Source organism: Ursus arctos, unplaced genomic scaffold, assembly GCF_023065955.2.
Source record: "Ursus arctos isolate Adak ecotype North America unplaced genomic scaffold, UrsArc2.0 scaffold_7, whole genome shotgun sequence".
Classification (NCBI taxonomy): Eukaryota; Metazoa; Chordata; class Mammalia; order Carnivora; family Ursidae; genus Ursus; species Ursus arctos.
The window spans coordinates 21,562,480-21,583,171 of record NW_026623089.1 but is presented as its reverse complement, the minus strand read 5'-3'; the positions used below and the strand labels follow the sequence as shown (position 1 = coordinate 21,583,171).

The 20,692-nt window shown below is 43.8% G+C and overlaps 1 protein-coding gene across 3 annotated transcripts in view; it reads right to left on the bottom strand.

Annotated features, from left to right (window-relative positions):
* The window catches only part of SORCS1 (sortilin related VPS10 domain containing receptor 1), a 483,063-nt gene extending 463,245 nt beyond the window's left edge, over window positions 1–19,818 (bottom strand). For all 3 annotated transcript variants that reach the window (XM_044382096.3, XM_057308722.1, XM_044382097.3), the window contains exon 1: window positions 19,193–19,818. In XM_044382096.3, coding sequence (XP_044238031.1) covers window positions 19,193–19,750 — 558 coding nt within the window. In that variant the 5' untranslated portion in view covers window positions 19,751–19,818. The remainder of the gene's footprint in view (window positions 1–19,192) is intronic.
* Between the last annotated feature and the right edge of the window lie 874 nt (window positions 19,819–20,692).

Genomic DNA, 20,692 nt, shown 5'->3' with positions numbered 1-20,692 from the left:
ACAATAGCTTCCCAGAGGGGACAAAGGCATTTTGCATTCAGTTGCTTGCCTGCATTCTGTACAGGATTATAAGGATATATGTGTGACAAATAACCACACCACCTCTTGAAAAAGAGAAAAAAAATATAAATGATTACGTCAATATGCCAAGACTTTCTGTAATGCCTCCTTTAAAGAATTAAGCTATCAGGGTGCATGGTGCTATTTAAATGACCTCCCTCTTCAGCAAGGTGGTGATAATCTCTATCTTCCTGTGGATAGAGGGGGAGGTATGAAAGCATTCTGATTTCTCTGCTCATATCCATCACCAAACAATGTGATAAACAGCGATGTGAGTGGGAGGTGGTGTTAAAACATGGGCAAGCAATGAATAAAGCAGATTGTTTGGTAGGAAAATCTTGGGCAAACACATTAGGCATTTCTGGCTGGTACAAGATATTTGAACTACCAGGAATAGTGAAGTGCAAGTTCCTGAATTAAATCACCTACAAGAAAATGAGGAGACTGGAGAAAGGCCAGAAACCAGCAACTTATGGGAAGGAAACATTTTGTCAGTCATCCCAGACGGGCACGTTGCAGAAATGGTCTTGTCTAAAGGATGTGAAACTCATTTACTATCCTGGTTTTCTTTCTGGACTGCAGTCCAAATATTGCATTTTAAGAAACTCTATCCAACAAAAAATCACTGTGCAGGAAAATTAAGTAGCATTCACCAAGTGTTTTAACAAAGAAAGAGAATAGGTCTTAATTAGAAACCCATGATTTTGCAAGCAATTTAGCATAAATAAAATGTAAGCAGGCCTAAAAATAAGGAAGTCCACTAAAGACACAAAAATGTTAGCTATAGGGTAGTTTTAATAATAAATCAAGGTCAGACAATTCAAATGTGGTCTGATTGAAGTAGGGCCACTTAGCTGTTAGGATGAAATGTAGCAGTTGCGTACAACACTATCTAGTTTAAACAGTCCTTGATTTAGAAAAATAAATCAAGGACTCTTTCTTAAATAGAAAGGAGCATTCTCCAAGTAAGAGAAGGAATTGAACGACTACAAGAATAAAGAACCTCAAATTCCTTACTAAATAACTTTCACTTTAGGTCTCCTTTTTTTTCTTTTTTTTTAAGATAGCCTTTATTTGAGAGAGAGAAAGCTCACACGTAGAGGGGAGGGGCAAAGGAAGAAGAAGCAGACTCCCCACTGAGCGGAGAAGTGGACATGGGGCTCGTTCCCAGGTCCCTGAGATCATGACCTAAGCCAAAGGCAGAAGCTTAACCAACTGAGCGACCCAGGTACCCAGCTCTACTTTTAATTCAGTGTTATAGATACTACTGCATTTGAAACAGTTTTATCATTTTCCCCATCTATATAGAAAATGTTTGCTTAATCATATAACTGGGGCAAGCAGTTTTGTTTTCATAGAAGAACAGCCCTATAGTTTTATTATATACTTACATAATAGAATTTGTCTCAAACTCGGAAAACAAAGCAGAGACCCTGAATGAGACTGTCCAGCTATTGGTACAAGTATGGCTAATAATTTAGATATGAAGGCAGATGCTGAGATGTGTGTGTATTTATAAATGTCCTTCACACACACCCACGCACAAACATTAATTTGCCAAAGTCCATGACAAAGAGAACCCCTAAGTGTTTATATCTCTCTAGACAAAGATTTCTGTGAATAAATTATTTTAGCCATGACAACCAGAACTCTACCTGTTGCCTAAAATTGTTCAACTCATTTAAAAAAAAAAAATGTTTCTCCCACATTTTTTTTCAATTAACTCCTAAGGAATGAGTAAGCTCTGGGAGTTCTGAAAAGCCTAGCTCTCAAACGGAGTCCTGAATGATAATCTCTCAAAGTCTACAGAGCGTCTGTGGATAACCACCAAGCCCTAAGGACATGGAGGGTCAAGACAATTACTGGTTTAATCATGAACAAATTCCCAGTGCCTGGCACATGCCTGACATGTATTAGGCACATGATAAATAACGATTTACTACCTGAACAAGCTAAAGCTACTTAAAGATGAAATGTCATAGTGTTCCAAATGCAGTAGGATATAATGGCAAAGAGCTGAGCTTTTTAAACCATAACTATCTGGATTGAAATCCCAATTCTACCTTCTGCTATCCTAGTGACCTTGGGTGGGTTATTTAACTTCCCATTTTTCAGTTTCTTATTTCCAAAATGGGGATAATGACATTGCCTCCTTCCTACTGCTATGTGTCTTACCAAGAATTGTGCCTGGCACATTGTAAATACCCAGTAAGTGTTGATTATTATTTTATCAACCTTTGCCTAAGTCCTCAATACATAGCAGCCCTTGCCAACCTTTAACTGAATTCCCACTCTGTCCAGACTCACTTGGGAAATCCACCAACCCTCAATTTACCCGTTCAGGTAAATGTGCCTGAAAAAAACATGTCTGTTTAATCCATAATTCTTTTCTCATTGTCACAGTGCTCTCAGTTCAGTCCATTATCACAAATGCAATTTTATCTCTCACAATGCAGTATGTCCTCACCATTTCTCAAATGCTCTGGCCTTGCTGAGACTTCTGTGTCATGGGGACTGGTTCTCAATCCAGCTCCTTAAATTAAGAGCATGAAGTTATTTTCTCCCTCAGGCCTGAGGCAATGCTAGCCCCTCCCAGCCATCAGCACATCCTGGCAGCCAGAACAGCAGACTTCATTAAGACACAGCTCTACCCCTCCTGCAACGAGGGTGCTGTGACTCCAACACAATTTGATTTATTTGGTTTGAATCTATGCTTTCTCAATCTCTCTCTCAGTCTGTCTGTCTGTCTGCCTGTCTGCCTGTCTAATTTTGGGTCATTTAATAGAATTATCTGGATGAGGCAATCCAGATAGTTTATACTTCATGAATCAGGACAGTGAAAAATACCCAGGTGGTCCATCATTACCGTGTCTCAATGTAGACCAGTAACCTTCCTTACCAAAAAAGGCCAATAAAATGATCCTATACTGCTCTAGTTTTGATATTTTAATTTTTTAAGGTTTATTGAATTGAGACAGAGTGTGAGGGGTGGAGGAAGACAGACAATCTCCAGCAGACTGCTCACTGAGTGTGCAGGTCAACACAGGGCTAAATAAAACTCAGGACCCTGAGATCATGACCTGAGCTGAGATCAAGAGTCAGACGCTTAACCAACGAAGCCACCCAGGTGCCCCTATTTAAAGTACATTTATCAAGCACCTCCTGTAGGCCAAATACTGGTATATGAAAATGAATGGGATGGAGCCTTGTCCATTGATTGGAATACAAGCCACTGCTTGGAGAGAGGCATAAAGAGAGTAACTTGGCACATAAGATCTCTTCTCATCAGATTCAGTTGTCTCTTCTTCTTGGAAGTATTGGAGAAACTCTCACCAACGAGGTGATATCCAAGCAAGGACTTAAAAATGAAATGGATTTAACTGGGCAGAACCATGGCTGATTAAGTTCCTAAGCAGAGGAAATAGTGTGAGCAAAGAGACAGAAACAGAGAACAAAAGGTGCACACGAGGACTGAGAATGTGCAGTGGCTAGGAGTATGCACGCCTCTGAGGCAAAAGAACCGGGGTCAAATGAGCACCCTCAAGCTGGCACAGATAGCAATTTCAGTATCTCCATTCTCATGCCCCACTGCTCACATGCTCTCCAATCTCCTCAATCAGGGGATGGCAAAACTTTCTCAAAAAGGAGAAGAGGATAAATATTTTAGACTTTACGAGCCATACGATCTCTGTCACAACTACTCAACCTTGTCATTTTATTTTTCAACTTTGTCATTTTTGCACAAAAGCAGCCATACGCAATATGTAAATGAATGAGAGTTGTATTCCAATAAAATGTTATATCAAATAATTTTCAGGTGTCACAACCTATCATTCTTCTTTTTATTTTTCTCAGCCAGTTAAAAATGTAAAAATTATTTTTATCTTGTGGGCCATGCAAACACAAGTCTTAGGCCCGATTTGGTCCACGGGTCAGAGTTTGCTAAATGTTGCCTTAAATAAACTACCTCAAATCGCACATGTAAAAGAAAAATAAATTAATGCCCCTCCCTCAAATGGTAATATAAGTGCTGCTTCTTTACAGATATTTTCAAGATCTACATTCATTCATTCATCTTCCAAGATTTTATTTGAATTCAAGTTAGTTAACATACAGTGTAATATCGGTTTCAGAAGTAAGATTTGTGACTCCTCACTTACATAGAACACCCTGTGCTCATCACAAGTGCCCTCTTTAATACCTATCACTCATTTAACCCATCCCCCTGTCCACCTCCTCTCCAGCAACCCTCAGTTTGTTCTCTAGAGTTAAGAGTCCCTTATGGTTTGCCTCCCTCTCTGTTTTTACCTTATTTTATTCTTCCTTCCCTCCCCCTATGTTCATCTGTTTTGTTTCTTAAATTTCACATGTGAGTGAAATCATATGGTATTTGTCTTTCTCTGACGTTTTTCGCTTAGCATAATACCCTCTAGTTCCATCGCATCTTTGCAAATGGCAAGATTTCATTCTTTTTGATGGCTGAGTAACATTCCATTATACACACACACACACACACACACACCACATCTTTTTTATCCATTCATCAGTCAATGGACACTTGGGCTCTTTTTATAATTTGGCCATTATTGATAGTGTTGCTATAAACATTGGGGTGCATGTACCCCTTCGAATCACTACTTTTGTATCCTTTGGATAAATACCTAGCAGTGCAGTAATTGCTGGATTGTAGGGTAGCTCTATTTTTAACTTTCTGAGGAACCTCCATACTGTTTTCCAGAGTGACTGCACCAGTTTGCATTCCCGCCAACAGTGTAAGAGGGTTCCCCTTTCTCTGCATTCTCACCAAACATCTGTTGTTTCCTGAGTTGTTAATTTTAGCCATTCTGACAGGCATGAGGTGGTGTCTCATTGTGGTTTCGATTTGTATTTCCCTGATGATGAGTGATATTGAGCATTTTTTCATGTGTCTGTTGGCCATTCGTATGTCTTCTTTGGAGAAATGTCTGTTCATGACAAGACCTACATTTGGCTGAGCAAGAGGTACTTGGGTACTTCCACTTTTAAGACAAATACAATTTTTCCTTCTCCTTTCCCTAAGATTTTAATCAAACTTAAATGACCATCAAGGAGAGTCTCATAGGAAATGAGGCTTAGGTGACTGGCAGAGACCTTGTGCAGCCCGTTCAGGCTGCTATGACAAAACACCATCGACTAGGTGTCTTATGAACAGCGGACATTTCTTTCTCACAGTTCTGGAGTCCAGGGAGTTTAAGATCAAGAGCGCATAAAATCCAGAGTCTGATAAAGGCCCACTTCCTGGTTCCATAGATGGTTCCTTCTTTTTGTGTTCTCACATGGTGGAAAGGGCAAGGGAGTTTCTTAGGTCACTTTCATAAAGGCACTAATCCCATTTCAGAGGGTTTCATCCTCATGACCGAATCACCTCCCAAAGGCCCTACCTGATAACACCATCACTTTGGGGGGTAGGCTTCCAACACATGAACTGGGCGGGGGGGCAGTGCATTCAGACCATGGTAAAGTTCATCTTACTCTTTGGGGATAGTCATTTATATGTCTCAAAGGCATATTTATTATCTGCAGAAAAGCACATTCTCAAGTCATTTCTGTCTGAAAATGATGAAATTCCTGAGTCACTGAATTGACTACAGTAGCACGAAAAGCTAGGCAAATATTCCTTAGTCACAATACCCTAAAGCCAGATCTGGACCTTGTAACATCATCTTAAACCACAGTCTGATTGAGAGTCCTGTGCATGGAAAGGGTAGAACTCAAAGACCACGGAAATGTCCCTTTGACCACGCATGGGCTGGTGAGTCAGTGCTGAGAGCACATGCTCCCTTTATCTCTGGCCACCCTTTCCTCACCGCTACCTTTTTTTTTTTTTCTTTTTTCTTCTTTGTGTACAAGAAGGAAGAAAAAGGGCCAACCAATTAAAAGCTAAATTTATTTTTTGGGATTCTCCTATCTATTTATATATGTTCTGCCTCTTACTTGCACGGCCTAGCAGCTCAGTATGGATAACAGTGATGTGCAATACTCTCGGGCACTCTCTCACTGCCTCGAATCATACTGCAATCTTAAGTGGTGATCATCCAACTCATCCTAAGTACCCAGGTCCCCACATTGATTTGGGAAGCATGTCCAAGAAAATGACAGAAACACCCACTTTTAACTCTTTAAAAGCAGAGACAGAATAACCAAGGAAAAATCCCAACTTTGCTTAATCAAATTCTCCCATTAATAGAGAAGATAGCAATAAGATTGTGTGTGTGTGTGTGTGTGTATCTGTGCACATACATGTACAAGTATACATGGGTACACAAAGATTCAGGGAAAAAATTTTTCCCTTTGGGCAAATTAGGTTCCTTTGGTCAGTGCGAGGTCAAGAACTTAATAGGACTTTTTAAACTGGGGAGTCCAATCTGATATTTAAACATACTGTTAAGTCTTCCTTCCAAATATCTTGAGCACTAAGATGATGAAGAGATTACCATCCCTTGTCACAGCTTGTTGACTCTGCTAACAACCTAAAATGAATCCAAGACCTAAGATTGGGGGAGTTTAAAATAGGCAGGAGTGGCCTTTCCTCCTGTCCCATCCTATTCTGTCTGGGAAACTCCTCATCTTGTATAAAGACCAGCTTAATGTCACCTCCCTTTAAGGCCTTGCCTCCCTCTCTCGGGAAAAATTAGCTGTTCCCCGCTCATCTTTGCTCCCATAGCACTTTGCACAAAACTCTATTACAGCTATTATGCACTTATCATACTAAATTGCAATTTATCTGTTTATGTGTCTGTCTATTTCCACCAGAATATGCACCCTCAAGAGTAAAGGTCAGGTCTTATTCATCTTTGTATTCTCAGCGCTCAGCACAGTGCTGACACAACAGCCACTTAAACCATGTTTTAGTATTTTTATTATTAAAGAAATGCATGCTCATGTTAAAAATTCAAAACAGCACAGACTGGTATAAAAGGAAAGGTTTAAAGTTGCCTTTCCACCATCCAGACGATCGGTTCCATTTCCCACAGGAAATCACTTTTAAGACATGCTTAAAAATGCATCAGTACGCCATGCACCCCTTCCACCCTACACTCAGCTGACCAACATGCATGGCTCTCAAAGCTGCCACACATGCAAGATAGGCCCCTCCGCCGGCAACACCACAGGGCTGGGTATGAACCCCCCGCCCCATGGCAACAGCCAGGTTAGAGTGTTGTCGCTACAGGACGACGGTGCCATCAGACTAGGACTCAGGTCTACTCTGCAGTCTTCGAATTGATAGTGAGTTCTCTCCACTCACTGACACGTTTCCTCTCTATTTCATCTCTTACTCTCGTCCCGTGATTTACATCAGCACTTCCATGCCTCTGTCATAATTCTGTCTTTGTTGGTCTCTCCATCTGCCTTTCTCTGCCTCTGGTCTGTCCTGTCTCTTGCTTCATCTCTTTATCCTCCTCTCTCTTCGTCTGCCTCTGCTGTCTCTGTCTTGCTCTCTGTCTCTCTGCGTCTGTCGGGATCTCATACTGTCTCTCCCTCTCCCTCTTATTCTTTCTTGCTCACCAACTCTCTGTTTCTACTGTCTCTTGGTCTCATTCCTGGGTTTCTGTTCTGGAGATGTTCTTCCACTCAGCTCTCACAGTCAATGACCAGGCTTACAGCAATACCTAATATGCCACTTTTGAGAGTAGAGGCTTAAGTGTTGTACATCAGTGCCTAAGCCACTGGGAGCATAAGGAGATGCACAGGGATGCACACGTCTATTACAAACACTCTCCTAGGTATGTATAGGGTTTAGAGATGGAGATGAAGCTCAAGATAGAGACTAAGGTTTAAAATGAAATACACACTTTTATTGGAGACTGGAAGCTACTAGAATTTCTGGAAGGGGTTGTCAGTCAGGTTGGTGAAATTACCTCCAGATCTCTCTTTCTGGAATCAGCAGGGGGGATGGAAAGCAAAAGGCCTGGTAGCCCCTGCTGCTGCCTCCTGCCAGAAGAGACACAGAGTGATCTTGCTGCTTTGCAAAAACCCTAGGCACTAGCTCTCTCCTAACAACAGTGATTGGAAGCAAATCAGGCAACTTGAACGTGGGCTCTTTGTTTAGTTCAGTTGCCTGGAATTCGGTTCTAATGAAGCCAAATTCAAAATCTCGCCTGCTCTCTCGCTTTGTTTTGTTTTGTTTTTCATTTTTCAAATAACCTTTTAAAATAACTCAAGCAATGCATGTTTATTGAGAAACAACAATAGCGAAACTATGGACGAAGGGTAAACATTACCTATAAACCCAACATTCATTATAATCACATGTGAACATTTCGAATCATACCCTTCCTCTTTTTTTTTTTTACAAGGTATTTTATAGTATATAATAAATTTTTTAAAGTATTGAGTCCCTTCCATGTCCAGGTATATTTCTAGGTGCTTGAGATATTTGATGGAACAACACAGACCCAAAAACCCCGTGACTTCATGTGACTTATTATATTTGTACTATTTTTTAATCTATTTTTCCCTTTCTAGTATTTTGTGGGGAGTTTCCCAATTCAATGTACATTTTTATATATGCAATCTTTTTAGTGGCTGAATATTCTACGACACTCATGAACAACACTCATGGATTGTTTGTTCTAAGCAAAAAGCCGGTTTCCCCATTGAAAGAGCAAATAAGACACTGTAGTTGACTAGGGCTGGTGGCCCCAAAATGTGGCACTTTGGTGTGAAGATTATTTCAAGCTGAAAATAATGAAAGCCTAAAAGACTTGGGAAGAATTTTTGACCTTCCCCCAATTGCTAAAAATAATTTAGATGGAGGACCTGCTCCTGGAAGGGAGCTATCACCATAGACGACTACAGTGTAACATGAAGCAGGTGTGCAGAGACAGGGAGGAACCTAAGGAAGTCTTTGTTAAAATTCCTCTCTGCGTCCCATTGTTTCTATATGGTCCAGAAAACATTTTGTTTACCAAACATTTGTTTTTATCATCTTCCTGTGAATTTTCCTCCTCCCCTTTCAAGTCTCAGACCCATACCCCTTTCTTCTTAGTTCAGAATGACATATATACCCCATTTTGCTTTACTCTCTTTAGAATCTCATGTTTATGTGGATTCCCTACATGCAAGAATTAAATTTTATTTTCTGTTACTCTGTCTCATGTCACATGTCAATTTAATCCTTCAACCAGCTAGAAGAACCTTTCTTTTTAAAGATTTTATTTATGTATTAGAGAGAACAAGAGTGTGCACAGTAGCAGGGGGAAGGGGCAGAGGGAGAATCAGACACCCCACTGAGCAGGGAGCCTGACAATGGGCTTAATCCCAGGACGCAGGATCATGACCTGAGCCAAAGGCAGACGCTTAACCAACTGAGCCACCCAGATGCCCCTAGCTAGAACTCTGAAGGATAGAGGAAAATTTTCCCTCCCTCAAAACAGCAAATATTTAGTAAGCAAGTTGTATACTGTGATTTATAATAAGAAATATATATTTGATCTTCATTTCATCTCTGGCACCAAGTTCCCAAGACCCTTGGAATTTCCTAAGTGATGAGAAGAGATAAAGATGTTCTTTGTTATGTTAATGGATGACTGGGGGACCACACCTAAGGACAGGGGCTGGTTGCAACCCTGACTGGAGGGTTGGGAATTTTCAGTCCCACTCCCTAACCTCTGGGGAGGGGAGAGGGGCTGAAGGCTGAATAAATGGCCAATGGCCAATGATTTAATCAATCGTGCCTATGTAATAAAGCCTCCATAAAACCCAAAAGGCCAGGGTTCCAAAAGATCCTAGGTTGGTAAACATGTGGAAATTCCGGGAGAGCAGCACGCTCAGAGAGAGCATGGAAGCTCCATGTCCACTCCCCATATCTTGCTCAAGGCACCATCTTGCTTTTCTCTTCCACCTGGCTATTCCTGAGTTATATCCTTTTGCAAGAAACTGGCAATTTAGTAAGTAAAATGTTTCACTTAAGTTCTGGAAACTGCTCTAGCAAATTAATCAAATCCAAACCAAGGAAAGAGTCATTGGAACTTCTGATCTATAACTGCTTGGTCAAAAGCACAGGAGACACCCTGGCATCCAAATTTGTGAGGTGGGGGGATGGCGGTCCTGTGGGACTGAGCCCTTAACTGGTGGAATCCAATGCTACCTCTGGGTAGATAGTCCCAAAACTGAGTTAAATTATATGACACCCAGTTGGTGTCAGAGAATTGCTTGTTGGTGTGGAACCCCCCCAACACACACGCACACGCACACGCACACACACACACACGTGCACGCGCACATCGGAAATTAGGTTCAAAGCCTTATTACAACTATTATGTGCAAATAGCTGAAGACATTGAGAGTGATGACGGAACGAGTAAGACGGAGTCCAGGCCTCATTATAAGAAAATGGAACTGGAAAGGAAGACTGTAACTGCAGAAACAGAAGCAATATCAAGAGTAACATATTAAAAATACCATTTAGTAGGTCATACCTGAGCATTAGTAATTCTAATATTAATACTAACAAAATAATAGTGATAACGATGATGATAATAGTTAATCTTGACTGACTGCTTGCTATGTGCCATAGGCTACTTTCAGCATTTTTATATCTATTGTCTCCTTTAACCATTAAGAAACCCTATAAAAAGTATACCATTATTATTTCCATTTTATAATTGAGGAAACTAAGGCACAGATTCATAAAGCTAATTGCCCAAGTTCCCATATCTAGTAGACAGTGGAACAAGAATTCAACCCCATCACAAAACATTGTGTTTTAGTTAAAATAATGTAGTCTTTCAGCCACTGAAGACATGGTTTACTCATGGTCATATGGACATCCAGGAAAGATAACTGCCTAGAATATATCCAGTGATAAAAATATCACCATCTGGCAGAAAAGTATCATCTTTTTCTGCCTGGGGACCTGTACTGTCCCCTGTAATTGTCATTCATTCTCCTACAGTGCCGCACACCAGGTCCTCATCCCTGGGGTCATAGCTTCCACGGAGAAGCTGATAAGAGCTGTGGGCTTTAGCTCACTATGGGGAAAAGTGAAGCACATTGACACTTACACATTGTGCAGTCAATGGTAGGGGTTCATGGACCCCAAAACTCACATATGAATTTTAGGGAAATGATTTTCAATCTTTATAGAGTTCCTAAGGGAATTTATAAAATAAAGATTCCTAGTCCCCATCAACAGATTTAAAAGCAGGTCCCATGAGGACAAACTTTGAGAAACTGGCTGCCCAGTTTAGGATTCTCCCATCAACGAGGCAAAATGTAAGTCAGGGTAGAGGGTTACAGATAGGTTTCTAAGCAGGTGACAACCATGCCTAAAATAACCTCCCCCCCCCTTAAGGGTTCTTATCAAGAGTCTATTTTGGGGGGCTCTGGGAGGCTCAGTTGGTTAAGCATCTGCCTTCAGCTCAGGTCATGATCTCAGGGTCCTGGGGTTGAGCCCGGAGTTGGGCTCCCTGCTCAGTAGGGCATCTGCTTCTCCCTCTCCCTCTGCCCCTTCCCGCCACTCCTACACACGTGCGTGCTCTCTCTCTCTTAAATATATTTTTTTAAAAGAGTATATTTTGGGAAGTGCTAAGGGGGAGGACTTTTGCTTTTAACCCCCCAGCCATCCCCCAAAGACCCTGAAGCAGAAGGATCTATGGCCCACAATTTTGTGTCTCGATAGCCTTGGCCACTCTGGCTAGGGGAAGATGACTAGAGGTATCAACCCATTAGCTTCAGGGCACAACATGATTGGTGATCTGATAACATGATTCTTATTAGCACTTTCTTTAGAAAGCGTACAAGTTGTCCACATTGTCACTCAAGGTTCATTAGCCAGCAAGGAGAAACCAAATCGCACATCCCACACATCCTCCCAGAATAACAAGAAGACACATATTAATAACCCCAGGAGAGCCACTCATGGAGAAGGATGGCCCTGAAGGCTTTGATCAAGCTCCATCACGAAGCAGCTTATTACCAAGTAAAATGTATCCTGTTAGTGCCCTGAGATGGGGATAGGACGGGGAAAACCCTGAGGTGGGGTGCCTGTGCCAGGAGTTCCCCTAGGACCCCTCTGCACTGACTTGTGAGGTTCTCTAAAGAAATTCAGAACTGAACCCATGTGATCAAATAGAAAAAGCTTTGGAGCCAGAAAGGGCCAAAATCAAATTCCAGCTGTGCCACCCTGTGGCTGGGTGACCTTGGGCAAGTTCCTTAAGCCAGGACTTCCCCAACTTTAGAATCAGGATGATAATAATACCTCATTTGTATTATGGTGGTGGGAGGATGGAGTGCAATATGGTGATGCTCTAGAATGTCCTTCCAGGGCAGCTGCTCACTAAATTGGTGGTTATTTATATTATTGGGAAGAGTGACGTCTATTATAATCAATATGCCTTATCTGGCTATAGAGAGCTATCGTGGTGGTCAGCAAATTCTCCTTTGCTCACATCCCCATCCCCACCCCCAAAATCATAAGAAGTAGAAAAGGCAATAGCTGGTAACTCAGTTATAATCCTTGAGCAAATACAATCCATGAGTTTCAACAGGCACCCTTCCGTTTGACTACCCCTGCTCCCAAATGTTGACATGCTGGGTTCCCTTGACTGAGACCATACTTAATACTCTTTTAAACGACATTTCCTCTGCATCAGACAATTAAGGAGGGGAAGAGGTGGCTATGCCCCGCTTGCCCCCAAGCCCCTGCTGCAACTAGCTCAGTTATAAGTAATCTGACCTCTGAAGTCCATTAGCAGTGGAAGGTGGAGAATGGATTTTTGCCAGAGACCTGGCTTGTAGAAAGTCCCATCATCTCTTTTTAAGGTTCCCTTTGAAAGGTTTAAACAATGCCAAGAGCGTGGCTTTTGGTAAGGCCACTTGCTCTGAAGCCCAGTACAAATAACTTGAGTAGCTGAGCCTAGAACTCAGGAGCTCTGTGGCCAATATCCACACTTCTTCCCACGTCGGCCAACATGATGGACACAGGTGCACAGGCTTCAGGCAAATTGAGATGCTAGGATGCAAAGGTTCTAACTCTTGCCTGTGGAAAGCCAGCGGTGGGCCAGACCAAGAATAGTCATACGGTGCGACAAAGCGTTGTTGGCCCTCTTCTTCCACTAACTGACCTGCTCAATAGCAGTGCCTTGATTTCCCTACCTGAGAAATGTAGATGATATTTGCCTTTCTTACCTCATAGGCCTGTGGTGAAAAAAACAACAACAACAACTGAGGTACGGGAAGTAATATTCCAATCTTTGAAAGCTGAAGCATTTTGCAAAGGAAATGGCTATAACTGACCTAAAGTGGAGTAACAACATTCAGGAGTGCTATAGAAACAGACACAGTATCTTTTATATACATGGAAAATGTCACGTGGGACTCCCTACAGAACAGTCATGTCCTTTTTCTCTCTACTTACATTTTAGAAAAGGCTCTCTTCTTTCCTTCTAAACCTTGCACCATAAGTTTCCACCTTTGTTTCTTGCCAACCGTTTGACGATTCCATTCATCCCACCTGAGCAGAGCGCAACCCCCCCCTCCAGAGAAACCATTCCTCGGCCATAGCACCTGGCTCCCCTCACGCTGACCACGCCTATTCCCTGCCATCCCCATTGGCCACTGCAGCAACACCAATTGGTCTAGTTTCCTCCCTAGGACACACAGATGCATTCTCCATCCTTTCTAGCCAGAGATACAGAACAGTAATTGAGACATACACAAAGACAGGACAAATATTTTACATACGTTTAGTGATTTAACATCAGCTGGCTGGGAGCCAAAGTAATCTACCCTCTGGGCAGCCTGGCCCCTGGTATTTCTGACCAAGGACTTAAACAAAAGAAAGCCCTTTGGAGAAAACTGTGTGTGTCAAATGTCTAGGTAAAAATGAAAAGATGTCTCCAGCTGAGATTTAATGTGCAAATAAAGGCAATCATATCTTTTAAGTGACCACACTGGTTTTTTCTTTTTGGGCTTGGACTATACCCAAAGTCACTGGAAGATGAATGTGTATATTTTTTACTTAAGTTGTTTTTTAAACTAGGTTAAAGCTTCAGTTAAACATAGTTTACATTTATTGTAGGCTAATTTCTTGGAATACATAGGAATTTATATATCTCTACTCTTGACCTTTGGTCACACTATCCATTTATCTCAAAATATCCTTGTAATAATCTCCATCTCTTAATCGAAATATTCTCACCATTTCAAGGTTCACTTGAAGCACCTCCTCTGCGATGAAGTCTGAAGACCACCCCAGTCTGTAGATGCCTGAGCCCCTTCTGAACTCCTACAGCACGCTATGCCCTCAGAGGACACGAAGCTTCTGTTGCCTCTTCAGAGGATTCTTTGAGTACCAGACAGAAAGCGCTTTAAGGCCCGTGTTATTTCTTTTCACCTTTGTGCATCATTCCACATATATCTCTATTATCAGTGTCTAACAAATATTAGGACTCAGTACCTATTTGTAGAATTAAAGGTAAATACGATAATTTGTGTAAGCTTCTTAGGATAATGCTGCCACATGGCAATCTCTCCTTGAAGGTGAGCAATTATTCTTCTCTGAAGTAAATTACTAAATAATTATTAAATAAATAAGTCCATCATCTTTTGGACTTTAGTCTATGATTTTCTGGGGGTCCTCTATAAATGGATGTGGAGAGAGTTCCCGGAGTCAATATTCACGTTATTTTCTTCTAGAAAACCCCATTAAATATCTTAAAAGAAGCTAACTTCCCAATTTCATACGAGGCATTTTTTTTTTTTTTTGGTCCAAAGATACAAAGTTCCTTAACATAAAGATGTGATGCAATAAACATAAGAAAGTAGGTTTTGCTGCAAACCCACATTGAAATGAATGCCTGCTTGGATCTCAAATGTTTTGCTTTCCCATAAGTAGATATGCACATGAACCATGGAAAAAGGAGGAACCATGTGAGGTGAAAGGCTTGCTCTCATAGGTCAAGGGTATAGGTCATTGTGTCATTTGTGCATCTGCAACTCTCCCAGTGCACTTTACTTAAATGTAGCAGGTGCACAACACCTCCACGCGGACTGAGTTTGTTCACTGCCTTCCATGTCACACCACATTAATGTTCATTAATAGCATAAAGCACCGATCGGAGAAGGAATTATGTCGGCTTGTCAGGGAAAGCTAAAATCATTTATCATTTTTCTTTATTAAAAAGGTCAAAAATATGTTTAAATACACAGTCAAAGCAAGTGTTTACGTGCAACCTCTAAAACCAGGTTTGTAAGTCACTTAGAAAAGAAATCTGTTTCTGAAGAACGCCAAATCTGAGAGCCGAATGATGGCAGGTGACCTCGTGCTCAATGAATCACCAGGTGCAGATTCTGTGTCTCACTAAAGATGAAGAGGTAGGCGGATAAGAGAACAACCAAATCACTACTTAAGGTAAAGAGTGCAATGTGACAGGCACGTGTTAAAGCCCTTGATTTTCTACAAGGAGATGGAGCTCCCAGCTAAGACTGTGCCCTCCTCCAGCATCATCTGACATCCACCCCAAGAGAGGATTATTTAAAATACTGACGCCAAGAGGTCTGAGTTCTTCCATCCTACCTGAAAGTCTTCAAGACCTGCCATTCTGTGAGGTTTGGGTGCCAGCCCCTATTTGCCACTGCCCTTTTGTACCATCTCAGGAAGTCAGATCCTCAGGTTTCTTCTCTATGTCATGAGACTAAGGATATCTACTCATAACATTTTTGTGAAAATTAAGTGAGACGATGGAACGTAAGGCACCGACCCAAAACCTGACCCAAGTTGGGACTCAGTTTATTTACGAAGGTTGGAAGGAAATCAACCAGATCATCATGGTCTATACAAACGCAGCATTAAAGTATCGTAATGGCAAAACAGAAGAAAAAGCCTCTGTTAACAAACCTTACGACACTATTTCCAGTGAGAAGAGGACAAGGCAATGAACTGAAATATTCAAATAGACTCCAGCATAAAAATATGGAAAACAGAAATTAACACTTGCCACTCACCTATTACCTAACAAGGGTTTTATAAGGGTTAATATGTGTAGCACTTTGAAATGCCTTGGATATAAAGAATAAACACATGCCCCATAACGCATGCGTATATAGACAAATATATATTTTAACAAACTGAGGATCACTGTATAAATTTAGATCAGGGCACAGCATGCCGAGGATGAGTAGGGTAGGAACAATATGTTCTTGCTTACGACACCCAGCTCATGACAAATGATTCATACCCAGCACCTTTCATGCCAAAAGATCCCCCCAGGTGTTCCACCAACTCTAGCAACACTTTCCATCCAGCTAGACTGCAGTATAGAGGAATCACATCACTCCCACGGATGAGGAGAAACAGTCATGTCTTTACACAACTGCCCAAGTCCAACAGCGGAGGGGGTAGGAGCAAGAAGGGAAGGAGGCGAGAGAAACATCCAGAATTCCTCACAAGTTTGACAGGCAGCCTCTAATTACCACACATTCACACCTTTAATGCAGGTGTTACTGTATTCAGAAACCCTGCGTAACAAGGCTTTTTGCTACAGGTGAGACAGGTTTGGAGGACGTGCGTTGCCTGTGGCCTTGAGTGGGTCGGGGGGCAGATTTACAGGGGACTGACATCTCAATGTGAAGAAAATGAGAGCCCCACAATCTTGTCCTCAGGTTTAAGTTAGTGGATTTCTTGCTCTGGGGAGACGTGAAGTGCTGTAAGCGCAGGGCTCCAAACAGGTGTTCAGCACTTGACACAACGCGCTTCTGTGTAACCTGGCACGTAAGGAATTGTCACAGCCCCCATTTTAGGGATGAGGAAATTCACACTCAGAGCGCCATCAGCTTGCCAAGATCAAACCATAAATAAACAGAACTAGAACTCAAGTCTCCACATTGCTTTTCACATCACCAAGTGGCCCAGAAAAGTTTTTTCCGCCTTCCTTCCTTTAAAAACAATTGTTAAACTTTGTCTCTCCTATGAATCTGGGCCAGCTTTGCTTTGTGGGACCAGATTAAGACTACAGCTCTCCCCCTATCATCGGCATATACATATTAAAAAACCCGCCACTTGTGTGTAAACAGGCAGGGATTCGGAGCAGGGGGTTTCCTTACAGAACTAAAAACTTCAAAGGGTAGACATCTCACTAGCAGCACAGTTTGAGTGCTCAAACCTTTCACATGCACTACCTTGATTATCTGCTACATTATCTCAGATATCCCTGCATGTTGCCCATCCAAGCCCTGACCCTGATAAGCCCAACTGCGCTTATAAGCATCATTAAAAAAAAAAAAAAAAGGCTGGCAGTGCTTGCCGCCATTTCTTAAATGGAGTTTAAAATTTGCCAAAGATGTACTCTCCTTTTCCAGCTCTTTCCAAGATCTTTCAAGAGATGAACTAAAGTAGAGGTCTAATGGGTGAGTGATATTTTACAGCTCAAATTACATTAAAAGCCAGAAATATTTTGAGTCCAATGTCCTTTACTTCTTGATACAACAAGATATAATATGTTTGATGTGTTTAAAATCTCCCCTTTAAGCCAGAAGCTTTGAGTTAATCACTTAAAGCAGTGTGAAAGTTATTCAATCAGTTTAAGAAAATTCGAGTTCAAATTGGGGGATTAATTTTAGTGGTTATGATATGAAAGATATGATAGTTAAGGTAAGAAATGAGGGCAACGGTCTCCAGAACTTGAATGGAAAGAATTTCAGCTTCAATTATTTGATTAAAGCATTACTGGGAACCATAGAAAACCATAGCCTCAGTCGTGAGAGCTGAATTGTAGGGAAAACCTTGCTGATGCTCTCAGGACAGAAACATCAATGCAAAATACTGTTTATCCTGGTTTGCCTTAATACAGTTTATATCTATATACCCAAAGAACCCACAATGACAGACTATTATTTTAAAATGTTCACAACTTTCATTAAAAAGCTGGCAATAAGCACAACTCACTAAAGTGGCACTTCCCTGGAAAGGTTTCTGGCAATGACATCACAGCTGAAAACATTCTGAAAGGTACCAGGCTGCATAGACTGTGCCTATTACAAATACTACAATCTCAATAATCCGATGGAAGCTGAAATTCTTTTTTTTTTTTCTTTCATTTTACCCATCCTTGGTTTTTATGTTCTTCTTGTCTGCTTACTGGCAGCTCAGAGAACTTTCCACACTTTTAAATCATCTTCACTTATTACCATCAAAGCTGGATCTTTACTATTTCAGCTCACTGAAGTTTTCCAGGTGCAGTTTAAGCTGGAACAGCTACCCCAGATTCCAGACATGCAGGCTTTTCCAAAAACCTAAAACCTCCCCTGACGTGGCCAAAGCTCAGGGACTTGCACCCACTCTCCCCGGTGTCACCCTCCTGGAATCCAGCAATCCCCCTGGTCCCTTCATAAAGGGAGGGCTAAGTCTTTATTTGTGCTCTCCTCTAGAGGAGGTCAGGCAATGGGGAAGAACAGGGGGTTGTTGTCACTGGGATATATCTGATCTTCCTGGGACTGATCATGCCAGAGAACAACCACTCATTCACGGGCTGGAAAGCCCCAGCTCTCAAAACACACTGGCTGGTGCTGTTAGAAGATGCTAGAGAGTTCCCATCCTGAAACTTGCATCCACTTGGTCCCCAGAAACAGAGAATACATTAAGGGCACCTTAGTGCCCACTGCATATCTCTTCCCTTCTGGGGCAGAGGGGATTAGAAGCTTTGCAGAAAAATAAAAAGCTTACACATAAAGCCTTCTTGATCTTACTTGTGCTCACCCATAAGTCTAGCAAGTAAAAGGAAAGTCACTTAAAGGAATGTCAATCTGCCTGGAAATTTAACCCATTCACCTCCACATTCAGAATACTTAATCCCCTGGGTTTGCCAGTCTTCAGCTCTGTTAGTACACCAATGAGACCAGGAAACAGGAAACAGGGATTTGCCTGCCCGGTTTGAAGCTTTGGGGGGGGGGGGGGGTTGAAAGGACTCTGCTGGTGTCATGGGTCTCCTGATAGGTGACATTAACTCCTAGGGGAGGTGGGCAGAGAAGACTTTAGTTTGCAGCATCTCTCAAGTCCAGAAACCCCTTTCCCCCTGAATTCTCCAACAGAACACACAGCCTGCTTTAACCCTTTCCGTCTTTCACCCCTTGCCCTCAGTCCCCATCTACTCACGCTGCTGTTGTGGCCAGACCAGTGGACCATGGCTTGGTTGTGTGCGGAGTCGCCTGTCAGCGCGAACGTGGTGCTGGTCAGTTTCAGCTCCTCCATCCGGAAGCGAGTGGCTTTGTCCGGGTCCCGCTCGGGAGTCCCAGGCTCCTGCTGCCCTCCATCCCTGAGCACTCCCCGGGGGCTTCGACTCGCGCCCTCTCCCCGTTCTGCCTTCCCTGGATCCGCTTCACTCCGTCTCCGCCGGCCAGAGCGTGGGGCGACCGCCACGGACGCCCCGGTGCCGGGGGTCCGCTCCAGGGACAGCGCTCGGTCTCCGGGGGCCACCGCGAACAGGGGGCGCCCAAGGAGGGGCAGGGGCGTGGCGGCAGTTCTGCCTCGCGGCCCCTGGCGAAGGAAGCCCCCTGGGGCCGGAGCCCAGCGTGCGGCCGAGCCGGGGGGCAGCTGGGGGCAGCAGGAGCCGCCGCCGCAGGCGCCCGGGACGCAGAGGACCAGGAGCCCCGCGCCGGCGAGGAGCGCGCTCAGCCGGGCTGGGGAGCCGCCGCCGGCGCCAACTTTTCCCATCGCGGGAGCGGAGAGCAGCGAGCGGAGAGGGGGCCGGAGCGGAGGCGGCGGCGCGGGGCTCTCCGCTGGCCGGCTGTGGGGGGCAGGCGCTCAGGACCCCAACTCCATCCAAGTTGGGCCGCGGAGGGGGCGGGCGGAGGCGGCGCGGGGCAGGTGGCGGCCGCTTGCCCAGGCTGGGCTGGTGCCGAGCGCGGCTTCGGACAGAGCGAGCCGCCGCCACGCGGGGGTGGAGCTGAACTGAAGTCACGGGCGGAGCGGGCGCTGGCGCGCTGGCGGGCGACGCGGGAGGGAGGGCGGGAGCTGCCGGGGCCCCGGGCGCCGCGTCCCGCTGCCGAGCTGCGCCGCGCGGGTGGCTGCGGGGACTGGATGCGTCGCCGACCCTCCCCTTGGACTCGCGGGCGCTGTCGCCGCCCGCTCTGCGCCCCCGCGGCCGCGGTCTCCGCTCTCAGCGCTGCGCCCGCACGCCCCTCCCCTGGGGGCGGCCAGCCGGAGCTCGCGGAGTGCTAGCTGTGTTGGGGACTTCCTATTCCTGTTTTATTGTTTCTGTCAGTCTCTGCTGCCGTTTCCTCCCCCACGCACCCCCTCCCCGTCTCTGCCAGTTTAGATGATAAGGTTGGGTGGGCTCCTGGTCTTTCCCTCCTTAGTCTCCGCGAGTTGGCGTCTTGACCTTAGCTTAAGCAGAGCCTGCGTGTCCCAGCCCTGGGGGAGATCCCAGGAAGGCAACAGCAGAGAATGATGTAATTAAATGATCGTGTGTGTGTGTGTGTGTGTGTGTGTGTGTGTGTGCGCGCGCGCGCGCGTGTGTGTGGTTTGGGGGATTTTTCCATCAATTATTACGCTTAGATTCCTTTCCGGACCTCCTAAAGCGCTCACTGTATTTGAATTCAATCTTCCTGCATTTTGTAGGCATAGGTCTTGGCTTCTCGAAGAGACCACAAACTC